A 27349-nucleotide genomic window follows, 5' to 3' on the forward strand; every position below is an offset into this window, starting at 1 on the left:
CTGCTATAGGGGTTTCATCAGGAACAGATGGAGTCCCAGACATCTCAGGGTCCCCGACCTGTACCTCGTCATCATGAGGACTAGCAGACCCTGGTTCATTTGCTGAAGCCCCTGGTGACTGTACCTCTGGACCATTTTCACTCTGGTCTTGCAGCTGTGCGTCATTAGCCAGGGATGAATTATCTGACTCCTCCCTGCTGAGCGCCCGGCGCCTCAGCTGATCTATATGTCTCTTCCAAACTTGCCCATTTTCCAAGGTCACATAATAGGACACAGGTCCACTAGCCCGGGTGATCACACCGGCCACCCACCGCGGACCTCGTGAATAGTTCCTCACCCAGACCAGATCTTCAGGGGCGAGATACCTTGTTGTGTCAGTCTCAGCCTGGGGGGTTGCTCTTGAATTACGGTTTGGCATTTTATCTGGGTGGACATAATCCAGCACCGTTACCAGTCTTCTACCTAAGAGCAGCTCGGCTGGCGACTTGCCCGTCGCAGTACACGGCGTCGCATGCTGCAAAAATAACATTCGCGCAATGCGAGCCGACCAGTTACCCTCCATTAAGCGCGCAATGGATTCTTTGGCTGTTCTTACCATGCGCTCAGCCTGCCCATTGGAGGATGGGTGAAAGGGCGCGGATGTGACCCCTCTTATAAAGTTATCAGCCAAGAATGCCCTGAATTCTTGGGATACAAAAGCTGCCCCATTATCTGATACAATGGTCTCAGGTAACCCGTGGGTAGCAAACAGCTGCCTCAACACCTTGATTACGGCAGCTGATGCCATGTTAGGGACCATCGCCACTTCTAACCATTTGGAATATGCATCAACGATAACCAAAAAAACCTTCCCTTGGAATGGCCCAGCAAAATCTATGTGCAGCCGGCTCCAGGGAGTCCTGGACTGCTCCCACCAGTGGACTGGTGCTCTGGCCACTTCTGGCCGCACCTCTTGGCATGCCTTGCATGTTCGTACCCATTGTTCTATGTTCTGGTCCATTCCAGGCCACCACACATAACATCGGGCTAGCGACTTCATCCTGACCATTCCCGGGTGTCCCATGTGAAGCGTCTCAAGAACCCTGTTTCTCAGTGGTGCTGGGATGATCACCCTATCTCCCCATAGGAGACAACCCTTATGCATGGACAATTCGTGCTGCCTTGTCGCATAAGGCCTGAATTTTTCTTCATGCGGACCACCTGGCCACCCCCTCCCCACCCAAGTGAGCACACGGGAGAGAACAGCATCTTTCCTAGTTCTCTCAGCTATATCCGTAGCTGTTACAGGAGCCCCCGGAAGTGTTTCTAGCATCATAATGTGCTCCGCCGGAGCAGGATCCTCATTGCTCCCGCCAGGAAGGGGCAATCGACTCAGCGCATCAGCATGGCACAACTGTTTCCCCGGCACATGGGTCAAGGTGTACTGGAACCCATTCAGGAATATTGACCAACGCAACATTCTGGGGGAGAGAATTTGTGGCGTTTGTTTGTTTGGGTTGAACAACCCTAACAGTGGTTTGTGGTCCGTTTCAATGGAGAAATGGCGACCGTACAAATAATCATAGAACCTTTTGATTCCGGACACAATAGCCAGTGCCTCTTTATCAATTTGAGCATAGTTGCGCTCTGTGGGCGACAACGTACGGGAATAGAAAGAGATGGGCTTTTCCGACCCATCCGGTTCCCTATGACTCAGCACAGCCCCCAGACCGTATTGAGAGGCATCACATGCCAGGACCAGCGGCTTTGACTCATCATAATGAGCAAGGACGCTCCTGCTACTCAGCATTCCTCGCAAGGAGTCAAAAGCCTTCTGCTGCTCCCGCCCCCATCGCCACACATTCTTTTTCTGCAATAGTCTATGTAATGGTTCAGCTACCGAAGCTTTCTGGGGTAAGAACGAATGATAAAAGTTAATAAGTCCCAGGAATGACTGCAACTCCGTCTTGTTCTGTGGTCGTGGTGCCTCGATGATGGCCTTAATCTTAGCATCTGTGGGGTGGATGCCTGATGCATCAATTTTAAACCCCAAGAAATCCACAGTTGGCACCCCAAAACTGCATTTTTCTTTTTTCAGTTGCAACCCCACCTCCTTGAACTTGAGCAACACTGCACGGACACGCGCAACCAGTTCCTGTGGGTCTTTTCCAGCAATCAAAACATCATCAAAAAATGGCAAGACCCCCGGCAGACCTCTTAACAGGCGTTCCATGAGCCCTTGAAAAATCCCTGGGGCCACACAAACTCCGAACTGTAATCTGTTAACTCTGAACGCCCCTTTATGTGTGACAATAGTCTGTGCTTCCGCTGATTGTGGGGTTACTGGCAGCTGTTGGTAAGCTTGTGCCAGGTCAATTTTGGCGAACACCTTGCCCCCAGCCAGTTTAGCCAACAGATGTGATACGACTGGAATGGGGTATGAGTTTCCCCTGAGTGCCTTATTGATAGTACATTTGTAATCTGCACATATCCTGACTTCCCCATTTGCTTTAAGGGGTGTGACGATTGGAGTCTCCCACTTAGCAGAGTCCACGGGTGAGAGAACTCCCTGCTTGACCAATTTATCCAGCTCTGCCTCGATCTTGGGTTGCAGTGCAAATGGCACTCGCCTTGGTTTGAGTCGGATTGGAGCCACCCCGGGGTCCAACTCGAAGTCAACTGGGGGCCCTTTATAACAACCCAGTTTTCCATTAAAGAGACCAGCAAATTCCTTGCATAATACCTCGCTCATCTCAGGGCAGGTTTGGATTGAATTAAGCCCTGAGATACTCAGTCCCAGGGCAGGGAACCAGTCAGTGCCCAGGAGACTGGGGCGACTGCCCTTCGCAATCACCAGCTTGAGTACAGCCTGTTTGTCCCGGAACTGTACTCTCACGGCACACATTCCCATAACATGGATGCGGCCTGCTGAGTACGACTGCAAGGTTGCCGGAAAGGGCTCCAGAGGGGGCAACTTACCCCTGGGGAAGAATGTCTTCGCGGTCTGGTCCGACACGATGGTGAATGCGGATCCGGAGTCCACCTCCATGTCGCACTGCTGACCCTCAATCTTCACCTTGACGTGTGCCTTGCCTTGCGCTGGAAACTGCACGGCCCTCCCGTTGATCTCCGTTACGTAGTGGCAGTCCTTTAGAAAACGAGTTGCTGTGGGCGGTCTGCGATGCTCCAGTCTAGGTGCTCCTGTCGCTCCCGACGCCGCCGATCTACAGACCCTGGCGATGTGACCCGTCTTTCCGCACGTCCGGCAGATAGCATCCCTGAAACGACAACTCTTCCTTTCATGGTTTCCGCCACAACCTGGGCAACTGCCTCGGCGATCTCTGTGCACTGTGCAGGCCTGACGCACCGACTCGACCCCACGGACTGGGCTCTGGCTCGGAGTAGCCTCTAGCTCGTCCATGGCATGCGCAACTTCTATCTGTGGCTTAGTGGCCTTGCGACTGGCATCAAGCTCCTCTCTTTCATAATTCTCCGTGGCGGTGGCCTCCTTCAAGGCTGAAGCAAGGGTAACCTCTTCTTTAGCCACGATGCGTCTTCTGGCTTTCTTGCTGCTCAGACCACCAATAAACCGATCCAGGAGAGTCTCTTCCAGATTTTGGAAGCCGCAGTGCTGAGCGAGCTTCCGGAGTTCAGCCAGAAATGTGGATACAGACTCCCCAGCATGCTGCTGCCGCTTATGGAACTCCATCCGCCGGGCCATCTTGGTCTCAGTAGGCGCCAAGTGGCTTGTTAGGCAGGCAAGAATATCTTTGAGAGATGTCTCACTCAGCTTCGCTGGAGCAAGTAATGCCTTGGCCAGCTTGAAGGTCTCGGGCCCACAGTAGCTCAGGAATGTGGCCCTTCTTTTGCTGGCATCGGTGATCCCTTGAGCCACTGCAAAGAACTCGAAGCGTTCGACGTAGTCTTCCCAGGTGTGGGGCTCTGATGGCTGGAAGGGCTCCAATACCCTTGGACTCTCCATTGTCCTAGCGGGCAGGGTCGTCTTCTCAGCTGGCCAGTGAGTCTTGTTCTCAGCTGCAATCCGGACTCTGAGGCAGGGTTGTGTTTAACCGCTCCTCAGCATTCCGGATCCCATCCTCGTCGCCAGTTGTTGTGACGTGGGGTTTGTGATTTCAGCTCTCTTGACATAACATGCTGGAGACAGTTCTCTAGTAACAGCTCTTTATTAAAGTGAACAAGACTGAAGACTGAGGAGAGGAAAGCTACATTTATAGGGGCAGGGGACTAGCTAGGAAGGGATACATTTTGGAGGGAACAATATCAAGCAATCACAGTGCTGCCTTTTGGAGGAAACCAATAAGACAGAGGATCCAAATACAGCAGCTTAAATGAACCAATAGTAGCTGTACCCTCTGGAACCAAAAGGCAGTTACTTTATCCTAATGCAGATACAGACAATAATAATACAGATATAAAATCCTTTGACTCAATACACAACACCATGGACGTTTTCTAGGGAAAGAATCCTCTTCTGAACTATAGATATGAGAAATATGATATGTTGAGATATTAACTTTTGCTGTATTTTATTGCTTGAATTTTCTGGTTGCCTTTGTGAGTTCTTGTGAGAACCTTTTGGGACAAAAGGTGGCACAGAAATAAACTAACATAACAAGTAGGAAAGCTATGTATCTTCCCCCCACCTCACCAAATTAACTATAAACAGTCACTGTTCTACTCCCCCCCTTCTCTTCTACTCTGGATTTCATGCATTTCATCTTTGAGAAGTGCAGTTGAATTATATACAATCCTGATAGCTGTTAAAAAGAAAATAATTGAAGAGCAGGCCACACATTATTTACCTTTATCACTCATGCATTCTTTCCAAAGCATTTTTCTCCTTTATGCCAGAGCCTTGTTTAAACTGGGTGTAAATAAAAAGTGAAGCACCAGATTGCAATCCAGCACCATACTGGGGGCAGGGAGGTTGAAAGCAGCTGCTTCCTAGAAGCCACAGTTTCTTGCTCGCTCTGAGATTTGTGGCTGTCTCGGAAAAGACCAGAAGCCCCGAATGCATGGCCCTTGTTAAGTCTGCTGCTAACTGGGTTGCCATCTTGCTTACGTGAATTGAAACATCCCTGTGATTTCTCATTCCCCACCCCAATTTTTCTGCAGCAGAATGGTGGTTAGTAAACACTATTTCGTAGTACAATCCTATCAGGGCTGGCCCTGCCATTAGGCAAAGCGAGGCCTTGGAGATGTTGGGGGACATTCTCCTTTTAGAGAAAATGCTGCACAGTCCATCCTGCCGCAAATTAGCTCCCAACCCAGGTGTTGTGGTGGTTGCTATCCCATTACTAGGGTGATTCAGCTGTCAGTCCAGTTGGCTTCCATATGTAGAAGGGGGAGGGAGTTTCATCTTGTCCTTGACCTCAAGCAGCAAAGTGTCTTAGGGCTGAACTCCATGCATTCTTACTCTGAAGTAATTCTTACTGTGTTCAGAGGTATAAGTCCATAGGATTGCAGCCTTAACATCTAATTTACTTTGTGGTCTTTAACTTTGTCCTTGCAGAATTTTCATGAAGTACAGTAGCTATTACCCACCAAGGAGGAACTGGCCTATTGACCTGGCTTTCATGACACTGTGGGCTCCTGGAAAGGAGTATGTAGCTTATTTTACTCCCCTTAAAAAAACAAACCTGTGCTGTGTTAAACCAAGGTTTTGCTTACTGTGTTGTCTATGAGCCCTGAGGTTGTGATTAAGCTCTCTTCTTGCTAATCATGTTCAGTTCCAGTTCAGATGACATGCTAAGCAAAATCATGACTTAGTTCAGCACAGTGCAACAGAAAGAAAAACAGACTTGGGAGAAGCAAAAGTGGCTGTGAGCAAACTTCAGGAGCTCCTACAGTCAACGCTGGTTTCCTCAGCCAAAATTCAGCACGTGTTATGGGAGCCAGCTCTTCAAAAAGGAGGCACATTACAAAAAACCCCTGAAAGCCTTATGGGCGTAGCAGCTTCTTCCCAGTATACTATGAGAAATGTACCCTTGTTAGGGTGCTTGGAGTGGTCTGTTAGTATTAGGAAGACAGCAAGCAGGAAACTAATAAATTCCCTGCAGGAATTTGTTGCATTTACACAACATTGTCATCGTTAATCACGGTATGCGAAGCACTTTGTATAAATGGTAAATATTAACCCATTTAACTGGTTGGGGACTAAGGGTGAGAGGCAGTGACTTCCCCAGATTTACTTGGAGAATCCATAACCGCAGTAGAATTTAAACCCACCTCTTTCAGTTAATTCTACACAGTGTTCAACGGCCATTTTGAATGTCAGGCAGAACTGCCACCCATGCTGAGTAGCAGTTGCTTTGTTTCAAAGCCTTTCATTTTCTTTTTGGGTAATTATTTAGCAATTAGTCTTATGGTGTAACACGGTGACCCTTTGTGCCTATAGGGGATGGGATGGATTTCCTGCCTCCCACAGACAACGATTCCACCCCTCACCTTGTTCCTGCTTATGTAGAAAGCAACCAGCATGTGAATAGTGTGCAAGTTAGCACACCCTTTCCATAACCCCAATCCATCTGGGTGATGGGACAGAGTGAAACATGTTGTTACCCAATATTGTTTGTGAGTTCAGTGGGGGGTCAGGGGAGAAAAGATATTGCATCTAATTTAAAACCAGATATTCCGTAGATGCTTCTTCAAGCTTAGTGACATAAAATGTTACTGCTAATTATTACACTATACTGTTGTTTTGGTATTTGCACATGCAAAAGCGGAAGCCTATCTGCTCATCTACCTTAGAATGTTGTAGTGTTACTATGGCCTTCTGAAAAGATATTTAATATTCTGAGAAATGGAGGCTAGATGGAAGTATTTCTGTATAATTTTAGTTGGCTTTTATAATAGAAATGCAATGCAGAACTTGGGTATGATGCTAGCTGCTTCTAGCTGCTAAGAGAGAACTGGGGAAGAATCCTATAGTTTTAGTCATTCCAAAAGAAAGGAAAAGTTGATAAGATAGGTTTATGTAAGGCAACAGGATTGTAGCATCAGTAATTTGAGCTGAGGTCTGTCTTTTATTATGTGTTGTGCAATACGTTGACACATAATTTTTAGATGCTAATACAGCACTTAATATAATATCTTTGGACATACTTCTGTTATGGAATATTGAAAACTGATACCAGAGCCAGTTTTTAGAAGATTGACAGTTTTCGGAATACTATTTTTCCCTTGATCTTTTGAGTTCAGACTATGGCAGGCTCTTGGGAAAGGCACAACATAACAGTGGCTAATGAACTGGGCGTCTGTTGTTTTGGAACACTTCTCATATGGAAAACTAGCAACCCACTCCTGCGCGTGCTTACTCAGAAGTCCCACCGCGTTCACAGGGGCTCACTCCCAAATAAGCCTTCATAGGCTTGCAGGCTAAATGTCAAATGGATAGTATAGTGTCCAAGCCAAAACCCCACCTTGGAATAAAATCAGATTAAAATTGGGGGTGGTCAGGAAAATTGTGTGTTTCAAATTTATTCATTGTGGGTCACACCAGCCTCCATTAGTTGATTCCAGTGGTCCACAGTGCTGCAACATGTTTGCAGAGCATATGAATGAGTATAGTCTAGAAACTGACAGGCAGATTTAAATGTAGTGAGATTAATTGCCTGGCTTGGTGACAGCACATTTTTCTTTGGCTATGGCTGAAGGTGTGACCCAGTGCTACCTCCTTTATTTTCATACTTCTGATTCCTTGCACGGTATTTCAAAAAGCTTTACTGTTGAAGTAAATATAAGGGGAAAGGAACTTGGGTGTCAAATGACTATGATCAATTGCAGCAATCTGAACAGCTTCCAAGGCTTCCATCTATCTATCCATCAGGCAGTAGCTTTTATCCTGTTTTTTTTGGGGGGGAGGGAAATGTAGCAGGCTAAACATGACTTAGACACTATGCCTTCTCCGTCTACCTTTTAACTCTCGCCTACCAAATTCTAAAAACATGGCATTAAAGGTGTAGGCCTCTTGACCCAAACTGAAGGCCACTAGATGCTCTCTTTTTTTCAAAAACAAAAACAAAGCAAAACACCTGACACCTTAAAACAATATCCAGAACCTAAACATAACCAATGTTATGTGATGCTCACAAATTGTTTGGATGTTACACAAAATGGCAGTTGAGGGTGCACAGGCCCTTCTTCCATCCATCCTATGTTGTTCCCAAAGCCATCTTAAGATTCTGGTGAGCTACTGCAAGCCATAGGAGGCTGAGATGGAAATTGGCCTGAATCATTGCAAAAGACCTCCTTATAGCTGTACAGGAAATACTTGTCAGCGGTTCTGGTATAAATGCTGTTTAACTTGCAGATGAGAGAAGCAAAACCTTCAGTTAAATTAAAGAGCTACCTCCCAAGAGAACTTGAATCGTAGTACATATTGCTGAGGAAAAATGAAGCACAGGCTAGAAAGCTGTATACTATAAGCTCTCCTGTTAACTGCATCGCTGGAGTTATAAGGCGGGTGTCACCAACCTTTTTCAGCCGTGGGCCGGTCCACCATCCCTCAGACCATGTGGTGGGCCGGACTATATTTTGAAAAATAATAATAATGAATGAATTCCTATGCCCCACAAATAACCCAGAGATGCATTTTAAATAAAAGCACACATTCTACTCATGTAAAAACACCAGGCAGGCCCCACAAATAACCCATTTTAAATAAAAGGACACATTCTACTCATATAAAAACACACTGATTCCCAGACCGTCCGTGGGCCGGATTTAGAAGGCGATTGGGCCGCATCCGGCCCATGGGCCTTAGGTTGCTTACTCCTGTTATAAGGTACTGTTACAATGTTATTTTGTGACTGACTAGCTTTGACGGCCAGTCTAAGTAATCTAAAGCCAAACATCAATCGATAGTCGCATAAATGTGGAATGTCATAATCACTATTGCTAGCTATACTGTACCTGTTAGTTTGGGGTAGCTTGTGCAGTGGAAGTGAGAGAGCTGGGAAGAGAAGTGAGGAAACAGTAGGAACCAACAAATGCTGAAGGACAAGCAGTTTTTTTATTCAAATTATTTATAGAAAAGTATTACTTGCTTAAGTTGAGTGGCAGATGAACCAGCTTCCGTGCTTTGTGCTTCCAATATTCTGTTCATCAGAAGTTAGAGCTATTCTCTACTGCAGTGTCTATTTTGTTTGATAGACTCCAAAAGCTCTGTAGAGCAGGGGGGACAACTTTTTTGAATTCATGTGCACATCTGATAATTTGTGGGGGAAAGCAGCACAAAACCTCTTGTAGGCACCACCACAAAATGGTTGATGTGGGACCAGGGCTAATGAAGGACAAGTAACTTGCCCAGGAAACTGAGTACAAGGCAGAGCTGGCAACTGAGCCCTTGAATTCATTATTTTGCTAAATCTGGTGCAGAAAGGAACCCCCTGGTGCTCATGAATGCTGTGTTGGTGACCCTAGTCTTAGAGCTGCATCTCACCCCCACATTCTTCGTCTCTGATGTGGGCATGGGCGGGGAGGAATTGTTATCGTCACTTAACAAGAATTATGTCACGGACTGATGGAACTTGTAGTCTAAAACATCTCGAGGGCACCAGGTTGGGAGAGGCTGGTTTAAATGAATTACAGTGGTGCCTCGCTAGATGAATTTATTCGTTCCACGGGTCAGTTCGTATAACGAAAAATTCGTCTAGCGAATCCCATAGGAATGCATGGGGGGGGAAATATTTTTTTGGCCCATAGGAACGCATTAATTGAATTTCAATGCATTCCTATGGGAAACCGTGATTCGCTAGACATATTTTTCGTAAAACAAATTTGTCTAGCGAGGCAACCTCCGCTCGAAAAATCTTTTCGTTAAGCGAAAAATTCGTCGTGCAGGGCATTCGTCTAGCGAGGCACCACTGTACAATTCATGGTTAAAAACAGAACTTATTCTATTTAAATTTAAAACAGAAATTATGAAATCTCATTGCAGCTGCACCAGAGGAGCAGAAGGAAGGTTAAGTCTTGCTTTTTCTTTTTCATGTAGCAGTAAACTATGGTATAGCATTATGCCTGAAACAGCCCTATGTAAGCCCTTGAGAATGGACACTGCCAAGACTGTATCTTAGACATCTGAAAATACTCATTTTATTATAAATAATCTGCATTACTCGAGGTGGGTGGGGAGCAGAAATGATTATCATGGACTATTTTATCTCTAGCATTGCCTCTAATTTAGTGAGGATTTTTATCACTCATTGTTGAAAGAAGGCTTGCCTCATTATGAATTTTTGTTAGCAAACATGCAGGGCCTTTGAGACTAGCTCAATGAATCGGCTTTTCATTCTTTTTTTGTGGTTTGCCTTGTGACACTATCGTGGCTAAAGGATGCTCAGTTAACCAGGATGACATGGCCTTGCGGTTATTTTCCCTTTCAAGGTAACAGTTCTATTGTGTGCAGCCTTTAATGATGTGGCTGAACTCTGGCTTTGTACAAGCGCTAGCATTTCAGAGAATGTAGTCATTTTATTTTTAGAGAAACTGTCCTGCTCAAAGGTCCATTGCACTAAGGATATGTCATGGGATAGATGATTAAGTTGCTTTTCAGGGTGGGGGTGGGGATCAAGTCACAAGCTAAAGTCATGAAATTTGCTCTGGAAACAACACAGTTTACTGTTTTAGCTATTCTAAAATAGCTGTGAGATGAATCTACAAGAAGGAAATGGGCTCCTTTGTCTTTCCATGCTAGATTGAGAATGATTTAGTAACAATATTAGTTCTAATTATGTTTTTCAAGTGAAAATAACGAGTTGTAGGATGGGAATAGAAGAAAGATTGTGTGTAATAGGAATTTTGGTGCAGTTTCTGTGAACTTTATGCTGTTTGTAAAGTTTCATTTCCTACCCCCCACACATTGCCCACTTCGTTCCTTGGCCTAGATTCGATGGAATTCACTTTCTCTGGGAATGTAGTTCATACTTATTTGGTAATGAAACTACTTTTTCTTCTAGGGATCCTTCCAGACAGCTGGCCATGAGAAAAATGGCTTGTCTGATTAAGGATATCCCTTGCCCCCTCAAAACAACTAAACCATACATTTCACATATTGCAATACTGTATAGATCAGGGTTCAAAATGCAAAAACAAAACTGCTCCCTGTTTGCTATAATGGACAGTTGAAGTCTCTCTTTTACAAGCTGCAGCACACACGCAGAGGAAATGCTTGCATTTGAATCTGTGGCTGTTCTAACACTGCCTAGTCTATTTGCCATTCAAAAGTCCTTTTGAAATGTTTTGGAGCTTTCTGAATAGGGAGGAGGCCGGTCAAAAATTCAGCCGCCACCCAGCTCTCACAATGGTTTCATATCATTTGAACAATAGGATCTCAAAATAAAATGTTACTTATAGGATGCATTCATTGAAAGGTCTCTCCCCACCCCACCCCGGTTTCGGTAATATCCACACAGTTGAATGTACATAAAATAATGACAGGTTCTATCCCTTGTTTAAGAATTAAGTAAGTAAAACGTTCTGCATTTTTAATGACATATTTAAATTTGGGTGATTTTTTAAGGAAATATTATTCCACCTAACAATAAGTTTCAGCTAAGTTTGTGTGTTCATTCTCTCTAAATATTTAGAGCATACAAGCTTCGCACTTGGAAGTCTGTCTTCATAGCTATGGGCTAAAAACTGGCCTTGTGTGAAAGCTGAAGCTTTTGTAATGCATCCAATATCAAGATCTCTTCCTTTTCTTTGCGTCTTCACAACTGGGACATGTGCACCTACTGATGTCTTGTGACTAGACAGGGCTGAAGTGCAGCATCTAAAACATCTCCCCGAACACATTAGGAGGAGGAATAAACATTTTCCTTGCAATAATGTATCATTCCCTTTAGGCCCATCTTAAATGCCTTGAACACCATCTTTTCAACAATCCAATTCGTTCCCCTTTATCTTTAGTCCTCCATTGTTCTGATGTCTGCTAGATTCCAGTAACCCAGAGCTAGAGGTTGAGACAAATTCTGATTCATCGTCAGGTATCTTGGGTTTCATTCTATAAAAGGGCTGTGCTTTCAGAGGCAAGGGATGTTCTGCTCCAAGCTGTGAGCTACTAACTTATTTTGCCCTGAATCATAGCATAGCATTTCCTGTGTCTGGAATTCTGCTACATTGCCTTTTTCCACAGTTGCATCTTTGTTGTGGGACAAGAATGAACAATTAGGAGCAGCTTTGCAACACATCTTAAGTAGTGCTTATCTACACATAGACTGTTTGCCCTAACACTGTCTCCAATGTTAAGAGGGTTTTTGTTTGCTTTTGTTTTACATTTCTGTGTTTCTGATACTAAATCATTAAAGGCTTATATTCACAGGTTTGCATTTCTAGAGTTTAAACTAGAGCAATTGCTTGCTACCAAAGTGGGAGCCTTCACTTCTCAATTCTTCTTGTTTAGATTGGCCAACAACTCATACCTGCACTTCAAAGGTTCATGCAGGTGCATCGTGCATGGGGACAAAATACTAACGTGGTGATGTTTGTGTCACAGGGAAGAGGGGACCATTGCAGGAGATACTGTTGAAAACACTGTTTTTCAGAATGGCTCTGTAATGATAACCTTACTCATTAAAACTTCTCAGTCTCATATATTCTGATTTTATTAAAACCTTCACAGTATATTCACAAAGGGACTATGGGTTTCCTCTTGAAACACAGTTTTTAAATGCCCAGGAGAGGACAAAGTTGGATGAAAAAGCATTAAGCAATAATTGATTTGTGACAGCAAGCTCTGAGACTTGTTGCTATGGCTCTCTGGTGTACTTGTCTCATGTCCTTTAGAGATTTTAGTACAATTGCTCCTGCTTTCCATCTGTGCAAATGAAACCAGGTGGCCTGCCTCAGGGCTTTAAGTGGCCATTAGCTGATTAGGATTTAGGTTATGGCTCTGTTGGCTTAGGGAAAGTATTACTGTGGCCTTGGACAAAGCTATAGTTTAAAAAACACCACGGTTTGTTTTTTAATTGTGTTTTAAGATGGTTTAATCTGGTGCCTCTATTATTGTGGACTCATTGTGGTGAGGGAAAAAAATATTTTCTACATTCAATATAGTTAGGTTTCCGCCCCCCATTTCTTTGGAGGTACCAAGTCCTCCCATCTTTCCTAACTTTGGGAAAGATGGAGGGCACAAGGAGAAGGGGACGACAGAGGACGAGATGGTTGGACAGTGTTCTCGAAGCTACGAACATGAGTTTGACCAAACTGCGGGAGGCAGTGCAAGATAGGAGTCCCTGGCGTGCTCTGGTCCATGGGGTCACGAAGAGTCGGACACGACTAAACAACAACAACCAAGTCCTCCCACATCTTGAAAGAGGTTGGATGTAGTGGCCCTGTTTAAAATGTCTTTTGGGGAGAGTCTGTGGGTGGTTTGCTTCTTAGGCCTCACATAATGTCATACAGTATTTGAATTTGGGAATGTTTCTCCTAGATTAAAAGTCTGCTTGTCTTAGGCAGTGGTACTAAAAACCACCACCACCACATTTTCCTGTAGTGTGTGTGGTTCTTTTATTGTCCGGTACTATCTGTTCTGTGGTTATTTTGAGCGGTTCTCCCCTCTGCTGCCCTCTACTTGTGAGATGTTATAGTCTGCATTATGTAGGTCAATTCAAGATGAGTTGTTAGGTAGCAGTACTGCCTTGATGTAGGTCACTGGGCTTGATTATCTTCTGGCCTTTTTGGCCATATGAGTCATTGAAGTCAAATAGTCTTTCGTTCTTCCAGTGCACGTTTTAGGAGAAGTGTGTCCTGTATAAAGATGTCTTTTAATTTCAGCATTTCCTCCAGTTTGGATCATTGCCATTACCCTCTAGACTAGAGACAGCAAATAATTTAAGCCGCCTGAGTGTTCAAGAGATGAACATTGTGTGATTGTAATGCTGATATGTGTGGCTGAGAAGAAAGACACAGAATATATAATGCTTTGTACAAGATGATGCAAATTGTAGTGTGTTTGTGTGTGTCTTGGGGAATCTTTGTTGGTTTAAGTATTGTTCACAATAAGCGTTTTGTTCTAAAATGGAATTTTAAAAGCTTCAGTGAGGTTAGTACAATGTACATTAAAGAAAAGGGTTTGTGTGTCCTTCCATTTACAAAGCCAAACAATACCGGAAATAACTGCTGTTGGTTTTTTTAAATTATTATTTTTAAAATGCATGTTGAAAAGAATACCAAATTCATAATTTAAGGATGTATTATAGTTGTGTTTTTTTTAAAAAAAATCAACTGAAATCCCCATGAGATTGGCAGCTAAGAGCTTATCTAAAACCAGCAGTGTGGGATACACTGTGGGCCCCAATTCTATACAGTCAGGTTTCTCCAAATCGTCACGTATCTGGATTAAATCACTAAATTAAATTATATATAAATAAGTGTGATTTAAACTGGGTGAGGGGCTAAAGTATGGAGGGGGGGAATGATTTGGATGGTTTGCAAACTAGTCTTCTGAAAAAAGCTAAAAATATAATCACTGCAAGAGATGTGTTGCTGGTTACCAATACAGCTACCACTGCCACCACTTTCTCCAACCTCAGGTTGGTGAGATTATGTGAACTAAGACATCTCTCAGTTCCTTTTTGAATAGTCCATATTCTCCTTTCATTTCCTATAAGCTGTTTATTCAATCTCACATTCTCTATTTCTATCAGCCGCACCACAGATTGACCAAGCAACGTAAAATAGTTGAGGTAGTTACAGCCAATAACATGCTCACTTATTATATGGCAATTTATGACAATATTTTACTACTGTCATTGTGGGGTGTACATGTACACCATTGGTCCACCACTCACAGATTGACAAGGCTGGTTATTGAAATGTTATAGATATTTCCCCATACACTGTCCAAAACACTTTCTTGATCAGAAGTATCTGGAAATAGGATATGATTACTTATGAGGCACCCACTGGGATGAGAATGTATTGTCAGACTAGGTTGATGTCTGGTGCATGGAAAATGCTTTTTGCCACTCTTTCCTCTGCATCTCTTGTGGAAGATGCTGGTTTTACGCTTACAAAATATCTTGTCAAAAATGATGCTTGCTATGGGGCAACTATATTTACAGTGCTCTTTCATTCTCCCAATCCTGCTAAAGAAAAAGTGCTGTATGTTTTAAAAGGATAACTGACAGGTGTCCGTGCTAGTAAAGGATAACATGACCCATTCATTTCCTTCAGGATAATTCCCTATTGTATAATCGCAACATGCTTTCCTGTTTGTTTTGTTTTTGAAATAACTCCTGTTCATCAGCTTGGAATGATGGTAGCATTTTGGCTATACAACTGCTTTTCCATTTTTTTGACATTACTCATCAACCTATTAAAATTCTCTGGATTTATCCAATGCATAAAAAAATTCCTATCATCTGTCTATCTATCATCTATCTATCTATCTATCTATCTATCTATCTATCTATCTATCTAATTATCTAATTGCTTGGCTTGATAATTCTTCTCTGCTTGTACATTCAAGGAATGGGATAGGGATCATACAAAATGTAGATGTGCACGCACACGCACACAGACACGGTTTTTATACCTTAAGATCATAAACTATGTGAAGGTGTGCTAAAGAATGTGTTCGAAAATAGTGAAACAGTTTGTTGCTGTACAACAGGATGTACAGTAAACAGGCAGCTTATGCAGGGGTTATGTTCCGGCGGATTGTGCCTAAAGCCAAATTATGCATAGTCAAAATCCATTGAGCTCAATGGTATGTGGGATTGCCAAAGTCATTTCCCCAAGAACCTCACACCCTTTCTCCACCCTTTTAATTTTTATTTATTTTGCCCACACATAAAGCTGAATGTGCAAAAGTTAATTGTGCATACGTTGCGGGCTTGCTGTATTTATTGAAATATTCCTCTCCACTGTTCCCTATGGCAGCCATTCCTGGACAAGGCAGTTGAGCTATGGTCAGACTGTGGCCGTTGCCATCTATATACTTAGTCAACTAAGAAGAATGAAACAACGACTATTTTAGAGGAAGGGACACCCATTAAAAACTCAATAAGCAGATACTAAGAATGGTTTTCTTGGCAGTCAGTGCCAATATATCTAGATCAGATTGTGCAGAAACTGCACTATTGTATTGAATATAAGTAGATGGAGAGTTTTCCCGTTCACAAGGCAAGTTGTACACTGTATTGTATAGTAGGCCAATAGTGATAAGTGGGAGCAGTTTGCAGCTTAATCACAAAAGTGTATGTGTCACAGGCCTTAATGCATTTGTGCCTGGCGGTCTTTGATTCTGTTCTCTGGCCTTATCACGCTCTTATTGAAATTGGTGATAAAGCTTCCGCTATGGTGTAAACAACGCTGCCCTGAATGCCTGAGAACGTTTACCCCGTTGGCCCTATCTATAACTCGCTATTCATTATGTGTATCGCTAATATGTGCCTCTCCATTCTTTCCCGTATCTCTCCATTCTTAAGATAAGTGTAATGAAAAGAAATGCCTTAAGAGTTCAGTTTCTGTTTCTAGTTTTCATATAAAGATAAACTTGTTTGCATGTGTTAGTTCCATGCAACTCCTGAAATGGCATATGTTTCCCACCTCTTCATGGCTGCCACGTACTTAGGTTTAGTTACAGATAGGTAGCCGTGTTGGTCTGCCGTAGTTGAAACAAAATTTAAAAATGCCTTCCAGTAGCACCTTAGAGACCAACTAAGTTTGTCATTGGTATGAGCTTTCTTGTGCATGCACACTTCTTCAGATACAAAAAGTTCATACCAATGACAAACTTGGTTGGTCTCTAAGGTGCTACTGGAAGGATTTTGTTTGTTTGTTTCAAAGTACTTAGGTGTTGGGACCCAGGTGGCGCTGTGGTTAAACCACAGAGCCTAGGGCTTGCTGATCAGAAGGTCGGCGGTTCGAATCCCTGTGACGGGGTGAGCTCCCGTTGCTTGGTCCCAGCTCCTGCCAACCTAGCAGTTCGAAAGCACGTCAAAATGCAAGTAGATAAATAGGAACCGCTACAGCGGGAAGGTAAACGGCGTTTCCATGTGCTGCTCTGGTTTGCCAGAAGCGGCTTTGTCATGCTGGCCACATGACCTGGAAGCTATACGCCGGCTCCCTCGGCCAATAATGCGAGATGAGCGCGCAACCCCAGAGTCGGTCACGACTGGACCTAATGGTCAGGGGTCCCTTTACCTTTACCTTACTTAGGTGTTACTGTAAAAGAAGTGATGCTCCCAGGACGCTCTGGCCAGAAACACTATATTTTCACCTTCAGCAAGTTGCTAGTCTCTCCGTTCTTCCAGCTGAATCTCTTGCACCAGAGAGTGGTTCATGGCCCATGCGGTTCACTTGGGAAGTGCAAGTGCTTCCCTCCCAGTTATTTATTTAGATTTGCTAGGCATCTTGGTTCTCTCCTTTTGGAAAATTTTTCTTAAAACATATCTGTCATCCTTTGGCAGGATGTTTACATTACAAACAGGCTTGTATAACCTCCTGAGAGGCACTGCTGCTGCTAAGGATTTGGCCTGCTAAAGATATCATTCAATAGGTATTGTTGCCAGCTTTGTTCCTTTATCATTATTATTATACTGGCACGTTTTCTAAACCTTTTGCAAGCTTCTACTGCAGACATTGGGAGGTGAGAATGCTTAGCTCCATACCATAAAAACCTCCATCTGCTGATTTCTGCAGATAAAATCTGGGAGCTGTGGTTTTTTAGGAGACCCCTCTTACCCGCAGAGAGCTACAATTCCTAGAGTTCCATGTGAAGAAGGATTGATTGTTTAACCACTCTGGAAAATGGCAGCTCTGAATTCCCAGGATTATTTGGAGGACGCCATGACTGTTTAAAGTGGTATCATAGTGCTTTAAATGTATGGTGTGAACGCGGCTTAGGAGTGCAACACCTGACTGGGCTTTTTCTGAATGCACTTTTATACAATCAAAAGAGCCTGTCTGGGTGTTGGGAGGGAAATAAGTGGAGAGATTCGGGAGGAATCAATTTTGAAGTACAGTCATACCTCGGTTTAAGTACACCTCGGTTTGAGTATTTTCAGTTTAAGTACTCTGCGGACCTGTGTGGAACGGATTAATCCACTTTCCATTACTTTCAATGGGAAAGTTCACTTCAGGTTAAGTACGCTTCGGGTTAAGTACAGACTTCCGGAACCAATTGTGTTTGTAAACTGAGGTACCACTGTAGTGTTCTTCTGGGCTGTTTAGTGTGTGGCTGCTGAGGTCAGCTAATACTTTTTGGTATGCATTTTAATTACTGTTAAGTAAAAGAAGTAAGTCACAAATGTTAGGAATGTGTTGTTTGTTTTTAAGGAGAGGTGTTGCCATTATTTGAAACAATTGTCACTTGCACAATATCAATTCAAAAGTATTGAAGCTCCCACTGTGAAGGTATTTTAAAATATATTTAAACAAATCCCTATTCCTCCCAAGTATAAAGTGCCAAGCAGGACCTTAGTGCAGTTTTGTTTTCCAGCTACATTAATATTTCGGCATGTGGCCACTTGTAATTACAACTGTTTTGACATTTGTGTTTGGGGTTTATTGGGGTGGAAGCTTTAATCTTGTCTCACTGAGCTATTTTGTGTGTGTGTGTCGTTCATTAAAAATAAGGGAAATGATTACTGAATATTTGCCATGACACTGTTCCTGCCATAAGGGGAAGTCATAGGACAGACTTACAAAAACAGTTTCATAGGAGCCAATTTCCCCCACCCCCAACCTAGGGCTGCTTCATTTAGCTTTGAGGGTTTCTGATGGCCCTATTTTATCTTGTAGTTCAATGTGTACATATAAAGATTGGATAAGGGAAAATGCATGCTGTTTATGCTAAAACACAAGGCTAGAAATCATGATGCCCCAAATGGATTTTCAGAATTTAAGCCATCAGTAGCTAACATCTGAAAGCCAGTTCTTAGAGCTGCAAAGCATGTTGTGCTCAGAACCAGGGGCTTTTTAGGGATGGTTAAATGTTTGGTTGCATGGGGTGGTTCAACAGCTGATTGCAGAATAGTTACTAACTTGGTGACTAGCTTTCTCTTTTTCAATGATGGGCAGGTCATCTTGGAGGAGTTCAGTGTCACTAAGATAAATCTGCCACCTCCTTTTGTTGATATGCTGTCATAGTTCCAAACATACAATCTACCTGTCTGCTTCTGAGTTCATGGGTAGAGGAGGGAGGGCACTGTTGCTTCAAGTCACTTCCAACAGGACTTGTATTGGGGACCAAGGAGAGGCTGAAGGGTGACAGCAAGTAATATTACCACCTATCGGCAGCTTTTCTTTATGTCAGTCTTCCTCTCTGCTCTCACATAGCACACATAGGCTGCCTGGGGTACAGGGCTCCAGACTGGCTGCTTTCTCTGTCTTCTGGGATGCCTACTTAACAACTGCCCAAAGTTTTAGATTATAGAAGCAGTTGTTGAGCAAATCTGTTTATGTCAGGAATGAAATTGTCTAGTCAGTTCCTCTTTTGGCCTCAAACAGTAGCAGTGTGACTACTGCAGTTTGGGTCTCCCCACCTCAACCTAGTGCACTAAGATATTTGTGTGTGTGTGTGTGTGTGTGTGTGTGTGTGTGTGTGTGTGTGTTCCTGTTGAGGTGTCAGTTGTGTCTAGCAATGTATTCATTTAAAAACTGATTCCAGCTGAACACTGGCTGAGAGACAGAATTTTTCTCAACATTCTTATTAGGATTACAAGAACAAGGAGCAGAGGAACTTTGTCCAAATAAGGAGTGTGTTTGTATCTGATTAGTCTGTTAAAATCTAGCCTAGAATCTGCACATCTCAGTAGCTGGGGGTCGGGCGGAGCAGTTTTCTTAGCATTGCAACCTAAATTAGCAAATTCCTAACAATGCCTCTTCTTCCTGTTTTTATTATTATTTGCAGACACCAGTCAACAGGCTCGCTCTGTATCCCACAGGCCTTATTACACACTGCCTAACAGTAGCCATGAGAGGCGGTCTGTCCTCACCATTACTGAACCTCCGCGATTCCATTTCCAGGCCAAAGGAAAAAACATACGCCTGGATGCCCATTCCCGCAAAGCCACTCGGAGGAATAGTTTCTGCAATGGCGTCACTTTCACCAACCGGCCCATCCACCTCTACGAGAAAGTGCGTCTCAAGCTGGTATCTGTGCACCACGGGTGGAGCGGGGCCCTACGCTTTGGCTTCACCACTCACGATCCATCGCAGATGAGCGCAGATGACATACCAAAATACGCCTGCCCAGACCTGGTGACACGGCCAGGCTTCTGGGCCAAAGCTCTGCCAGAGAGGTTTGCACTAAGAGACAACATCTTGGCGTTCTGGGTCGACCGCCATGGGAGAGTTTTCTATAGCATTAATGACGAAGAGCCAATTCTGTTTCACTGTGGCGTCAAAGTCTCTGGGCCTCTCTGGGCATTGATAGATGTCTATGGAATCACTCATGAAGTGCAAATACTAGGTAGGTGTATATATCTCCTTCTGTATAGACCCTTTTGTCATATCTCCCTTCTCTCAGAACAAGCTGTGTGAGGTAGTGCTTATGTTGTAAAGTGTAAAGCCCAGGTACTAAACTTGCATTTTCATTTTCATCCAGTCACTGTCAAATCTCTACTTAGGTATGAAGCTCACAGTCTCTCTGCCAAGCCTACCTCACAGGCTTGCTGTGAGGATAATAATGGAGAAGGAAAGAACCAGGTGTGCCACCATGAGCTCTTGGAGGAAAGGTGGAATGTAAATGAAATAAATAAATGAAATAAGCAAGCCCCTGCTTGCAAATGTGAAATCTTCAGGCAGACATTCTGCTCCCTCGTGGTTAAACTGGATTGCACCATAAGCTGACAACAGATTTTTTTCCCCCAATTACAGTTGCCTAAATTTATATGCTCACACTTCAGAAATTTAAAACCAATGCCAGAAACTGCTCATAGTATATATATTGGTAGCCTGTTCCTATTACATAAGCTCACTTGATAAAACTGCAGGTGTGTTTGTTGCACTGGTGCCCTTGGTGTGAGATAGCTTTTAACTTTTGGACCAAGCCAATGACATGAGGCCTCTTCCACTCATTGGCTCCACAGATTGCCAGCTGTGTGTACCATGCAGTGCCATGACTCATCCTCACTCTCCAGCTCAGGCTTTATACCCATTATCTCCTGTGTCAGCCACTTAGAGCCTCTCATGCGGCATTCCTGCCCTATCAGGGTTTTTTAGAAAGCACAGCACCTTGACACAAGAGAAACGCCAGCTTCTCTGCTTATCAGAGGACTCCAGTGAGGGCAGCAATGTCGTAATTCTCTTTCCAAGAGTTTGGAAACTTTTCCAAAGCATTGGGTTTTTCTTCTTCTTGAATCCATTCTGTCCAGGCAAGAGATTCCTCGCTCTTGATTTATCACCTTGTCCTGTAGAGTTCAGGTGATAGCTTGGCTTCAGTCAGCGTACCTAGAAGTACAGCTCAATGAGCTATGATTGTGGACTTATTTTTGTCCTTATAGACAAGCCTGATAGTATGTGTTTACAAAGCACTAGGGATCTTGGGTGCTGCCTGTGATGTGAAAACTGCCTCCAGTGTTCTCAGAACATGAGCACTAATACATGCTTCTGGTATTAGTTATCTGAATAAAGCTGTCGCAACCCCCTCCCCCCTTTCTGGTATTGGTTTACTGCACATATCTGCAGCTCTGCAGTTGACTTCAAAGGACAGATTTGGCATTCCTGTCATCTTAATTGTGGACATGATTGTTAAAGATAATGTAGCTTCAGCAATAATGACATAATGAATACATTAATTGAAAATAGTTCAAATCATTCTTAAGTAGGCACGGTTTAAATTGGGGCGCTTAAAATTTTGAAAACCACCACCACAACTTCTCCCCACCTCCCCAAATTCTTGAGCCCCCTTTCCATGTCCTTCCGCACCCCAAAAAAGGGACACTTTTTCGGCTTAAAATTAAACAAACACCTAGGAACACTATGTTATTAGCCATTGCCCTTGTACCTAGTTTTAAGTGCCTTGCCAAAAGGCTATTAAAATTTATTCCGTTCTTTGCATAAGTGGCTATTTATGCCGTACCAAGAACTAGCATGATTCTCAAAATTGTCTTTACATTTTCACTTGAGTTTGCCTGTGCCCTACTAAGCCTTGTCAGAAAGCTATGGTCTGTGGTGTGCTACCATGGATCTTGCATTATGACCCTGGGTAGAGTTGAAGGGGGCACAGCTCCTATGAAGTGAATTATACAATGGCTAGCTTGTCAGTGGAGGCAGCAGGTAGAAACCAGGCCATTTCTCTCTCCCCCTGTAGTCTGTAGAACTATAGTTTACAATGTGCTATAGCACTTGCTGGCCACAGTCAGTTAATTTGGACTGTGTGCCAAAAGCCTATTAATGAACACAACAGCACTTAACTCTTGCTGAATTTTGGTCAGAGCCTTCAAAAGTGCTTGGCCGCCTCTTTCCCTTCAGAGCATCCATATGAAATAGATCACTATTACTGTATTACCATTTTACAGGTCACTATTACCATTTTACAGGTAGAAATTAAGAATAAGTGAGGGCCAAGTTGGATCACTTTTGTAGTGTCAGTAATTGGGGAGTGGCTGGAAGACGGGGACAGAGAGTGTCCCAAATATAGAACTGTAGATACTTCACAAAGGAGAAGGATGCACTATGTACAAATTCCTTATATCAACTCTTAACATTGTAGATGTGAAGCTTTTATGACTTAAGCAATTAGAGAAAGCCACTCCTTCTTTGAAATATTGAACTGGCTACTTGGGATCCTGAGGAGGAAGACAGGCTTTACTTTAATGCCCCCTCCCCGATTCCTTCTGTCAAGAAAAGAGATGTGGCTAATCAAAATTGAAAGCTGGTTATATGTTTGATTTCTTCCATATATTGCATTGATAGTCAACTTTAAGCACTTCAGATAAATTTTCAATACATTTCCACTTTTAAGGAGGCCAGAAAGCATGCAAATGCAGCAAAGAGTTATGTGTAACTTAAAATCAAGTTTAACAGTGTAAACCTGTGTATGTTTTCCCAGAAGTAAATACCACTTAATTCAGTGTGGCTTATTCCTAAGTAAGCACGCACAGTACTGCAGCCTTAAGCTGCCATCCACAAGTCGTACCATGATTTCAGCATGAATTGCTGTCCAGGTTGTGCCCCCCAGATTATATATCTAAGACTTTGGAGAAATAATCTTATGGTGATTCTTCCTTTTAGAAATCTGAATGTCCTAAATCAAGGTTTGCCAAAGTATCTTGCCCTTTGCTTTCCTCATACCCATTCTTTTTCTCATTATCAGCTCTCAATAACTATACAGGGGAATGGTTCATATGGAGTGGTGCGCTTCTAGTTTTTATGTTTTGGGGCTAGAAATGTTTGTGGGTTTTTTGTTTTTTGTTTACATTGGGTGCTATGAGACGGGATGTTGTGCTGGGGGAGAGTTTGTCGCTTGTTCCCATAGCCTGTCAGTAACAAATAATCTAGTGTGCTTTGAAACATTTTTTTTAAAGGTCACTACAGTACTGCTATTTTAGCATGCAAGTACATTATGCACAATTTATTATTAATGGTCTAAAGTGATTAAATGCATTCTCTTTCCAGTCTCTCTTACATGAATTAAATTGGCAAGGGGGGTGGGGCGGAGGTATGAGAGAGATGAGACGAGGAAGGAATATTTATTCTCTCAAGTAGGTAGAATCTGCTTTTCTGCAATTGAGTCAGTGAACAGAAACAGGTCTCTTTTTGTGAGCACCAAATACAAGTCTGCAAGGAGTAGAGGCCCCTGCATTGGGCAACCAGCTTGCAGTATGGTGTTCCTTTGGACAGCGCTCCCGTAGAATAGCAAATATTGGTGGAGCTTTGTTTGGTGTAAGAATTCCTAACTGCCTTGAAAATTCTGTGTTTCCAGATAGATTTTTCTTTCTTTATGTTCCTTCTGCCCACTTTAATTGGAAACACAGTTGGACTAGGAAAGTATCATATTTGATGTTTTAAGTATGATGGAGTGGCCAAAAAGCAACGATCAAGCTAGGGTAGGCTGCCATTTTCAGCTTGCCTCTAATACAGCTTTTCCTTGTCATTGCCTCACAGACAGCATGTTTGCCGAGACGATGACCTCCACCCGTCTCAGCAACGCACGACTCAGCACTTGCCTTCCACAGAGCAGCCACGACTCAGCCAACTTCAACAACAACGAACTGGAGAACAACCAGGTGGTGGCCAAAATTGCTAATCTGAACTTGAGTCGTATGCCTGCGCTGCCGACAGATAATCACACCATCCCTTGCTGTCCAAGCAGGCGGCAGCTTGCCCAAGTGGTGCCTGCCTTTCTCGATACAGATCTGCATTTCCACCCTACTCGTGGGCCCGACATTAACTTTTCTCAGGACCGGATGTCTGCCTGCACCAACTGGCAAGAGAGCAATAGGACTTTGGTGTTTTCCGACCGGCCTTTGCACATTGGCGAAAGCCTCTTTGTGGAAGTTGGACATCTGGGGCTGCCGTACTATGGAGCCCTCACATTTGGCATCACTTCTTGTGATCCGGGTACTTTACGAACAAATGAGCTCCCAGCTGATCCAGACTTCCTTCTGGATCGCAAGGAATACTGGGTGGTTTGCCGAGGTTTCCCAGTCCTCAACAATGGGGACACCCTCAGCTTTGTGGTCTTGCCAAATGGAGAAGTGCACCATGGCATAAACGGGATCAACCGTGGGATGCTGATGTGCGTTGATACCTCGCAGTCACTCTGGGTATTTTTCACGATCCATGGTGTAATCAATCAACTCAAAATATTAGGTAAGTGCAGCTCAAAAATACGGGTGTAGTGTAATGCTGAGATTTCTTTACAGCTTTGGAGAGGCATTGCATTCTCCCTGGCTTCAGTGGGCTGTTGCCTCTCTCTGTGGCATTTTATAGGCCAACTAAACCCTTGTTGCCACCAGCTGTGCCGTGCATTGGCATTGCTGAAGCATGATCTTCTATTTGGGGAGATGGGCAAAACCAAATTACTGCCACTTGTTTGGCAACTTGCATGTACTTTTTCATAAAGTGAAGCTGGTGAATGTGCATACTGCTCTATACTGTTTCTACAAGCCTATGAGATCCATGCAACGGAGCAGAGAGGGATCTCGATCACATCTGACTAGAACACTCAGGTAGGCCCTGGTGTATGGATTAATGTTACGCCAGTGCTGTAAGCAGCTTCAGTGACCCCAGCACAGTTGCAAAGATGCAGACTGCCCTCTTGTACCACCACCAGGCCCCTTTTCGGTCACATACCAGTTTATGAGCCGTTTTGCCAATATAGAGGTCTGATCACCAGGGCCGTCTCGAGCAGGTCGGGCGCTGAGGCGCAGAGATCGCTGCGGCGCCCTCGCAGCGCGGCTTCCGCGCGGCTTTGCCGTGCAGCGCCCCACCCTGCCGGGACTGCACCTAGAGCCGGGCCTGCTGATCACTACTTGAGTTTTATATTCCTGGCTGAAAACGAGCATTGCTTTGGAATAGGGCTGATTGTAGCCCCCTAATTCAGAACATCAGAACTGCCTTGCACAATCAGCCCAAGATTCCTCTGCTCCAGCATTCTCTTGCCAAAAAGCAGCCAACCAGCTGCTCAAGCAGGGCATGAGGATTATGGCTACGTTCCACTCTCACTTTGTTCCCAGCTTCTGGTCTGGATACATGTACCACTTCTGAGCAGGGAAGTACTATTTAGCTATCCTGACTTGGTAGGTAGGCATCACTCTCAGTTGGCTGCACCCTTTTGGCTAGGTGGGGATAAGGCTGTATTTTAATAACTTGACATCATCTTTCTTGGGGTTCTAATTTCCTGATTGCAAGGTCATTTGTAAGTGGAATTCATAGGAGACTCTTTTCCTTTTCTTCTGATTGGTGATGCCTGCAAATCTTGCTTTGGGCCAAACCACATACCCCACATGTATGATGTCAGGTGTAGGGGCAGGTGGGTGTGGCTTGGTCAAAACAGCCTCATGGGCCCATGTTCTAGACATTCTCCACCACTGGTCTTCAACCTCCTGGTTGGATCTCGCCAGTCAGATTTTTGCCCCTATCTGAATTGCGTGGGAATAGAGTGAGCTTTAACGAGGCAGTTAAGGCAAGCTTAGAACCAGAGGAAGCTCATTTTCTTTAAAAAAAAAAGTATTACAAAATACCAAGTTCCCAATTACACAGTAAGACTGTTGTGGAGATGAAATGGACGGCGCTGTCCCAGGGTAGACCCAGTTCAGCACTGCATTTGCCTGAGAGATTCCTGCCCCACCCCTGAAGCTGACGGAACCTGTTTGTTTTTTGTATTTTCAGGCACTGTGCAGTCCAGCCCTGTGACAGTCTCCCCCTCAGGATCCCCTGGAGGCTCCCAATATGACAGTGACTCAGATATGGCTTTCAGCGTGAACAGATCCTCTTCTGCTTCTGAGTCATCCCTAGGTAAGGGACCCTTTTGCTTTGTGCCTCCTGCACTCTTGTTGTTTGAACACACACATTTCACCCTGCCCAAAAGATACAAGCCAGACCTTACAAGTTGAGTCTTGCTTTGCCTGGACGAGGCATGTCGCAATTTGCACAGCGTGTGCTGAACTTCCTCTATTTTCCTGTGAGAGAGGAGTGTCCAGATTTCCTAAAGCTGCTATTGGGGTTGTGTTAGATTTTAATGCAAGCAGATGGAAACCCAGAGAGTAACGAATGAGGTGACACCTGCTGCCGTCTGTAGGAAATATCTGTTACATCTTCCTCCCTGAAGGATGGCTCAGTCGGTAGAACATGAGACTATTAAACTCAGGGTTGTGGGTTCGAGCCCCACATTGGGCAAAATATTCCAGCACTGCAGGGGGTTGGACTAGATGATGCTCACGGTCCCTTCGAACTATACAATTCTGTGAAGCCTAGAGAAACTAAAGCTACTTGACAAACCTGTAACACCCAGAACTTCATGGCATGGTAAGTAAGAGTAGATGCCCCAATTTACCTGAACAGGAAAACCATTGCATGGCAGCCTGTTTGGGGGGAAGGGGAGCAAGGTGCTGCCCTGATGCTCCCGAAGAGCCATTGTCTGTCTGCCTCAAGGGTGGGGAATCTTTGGTGGATGCCAACTCTCAGCAGCCCCAGCAGGCATGGCCAATGGGCAGGAATGATGGAAATGGTCATGAGTCAAACATCAGGAGGGCCGCAGTTTCCTCAGCCCTGGTCTATTCCTTCAGTGGTTTCATAAACTGCTCCAGAAGGGGCTCCCTTGGTTGGGGTCATATGATCCCCATGTGATATTCGTAACAGGAAATGACTTTGTGTATGAAGAGCTGTCTTATGCTATGGCTGTAATGTGTGGTTTTTGCAGACCCAGGGTAGATAAACGTGAAATGCAATA

At 44.0% G+C, this 27349-nt stretch overlaps 1 protein-coding gene across 2 annotated transcripts in view; it reads left to right on the plus strand.

Moving 5' to 3' along the window:
• NEURL1B (neuralized E3 ubiquitin protein ligase 1B) overlaps positions 1 to 27349 on the plus strand; it is a 197354-nt gene that overhangs the window by 164360 nt on the left and 5645 nt on the right. For both annotated transcript variants that reach the window (XM_035105296.2, XM_035105297.2), the window contains exons 2-4: positions 19862 to 20422; positions 24061 to 24768; positions 26290 to 26415. In XM_035105296.2, coding sequence (XP_034961187.1) covers positions 19862 to 20422; positions 24061 to 24768; positions 26290 to 26415 — 1395 coding nt within the window. The remainder of the gene's footprint in view (positions 1 to 19861; positions 20423 to 24060; positions 24769 to 26289; positions 26416 to 27349) is intronic.

This window comes from Zootoca vivipara, chromosome 2 (genome assembly GCF_963506605.1).
Source record: "Zootoca vivipara chromosome 2, rZooViv1.1, whole genome shotgun sequence".
NCBI classification, from domain to species: Eukaryota; Metazoa; Chordata; class Lepidosauria; order Squamata; family Lacertidae; genus Zootoca; species Zootoca vivipara.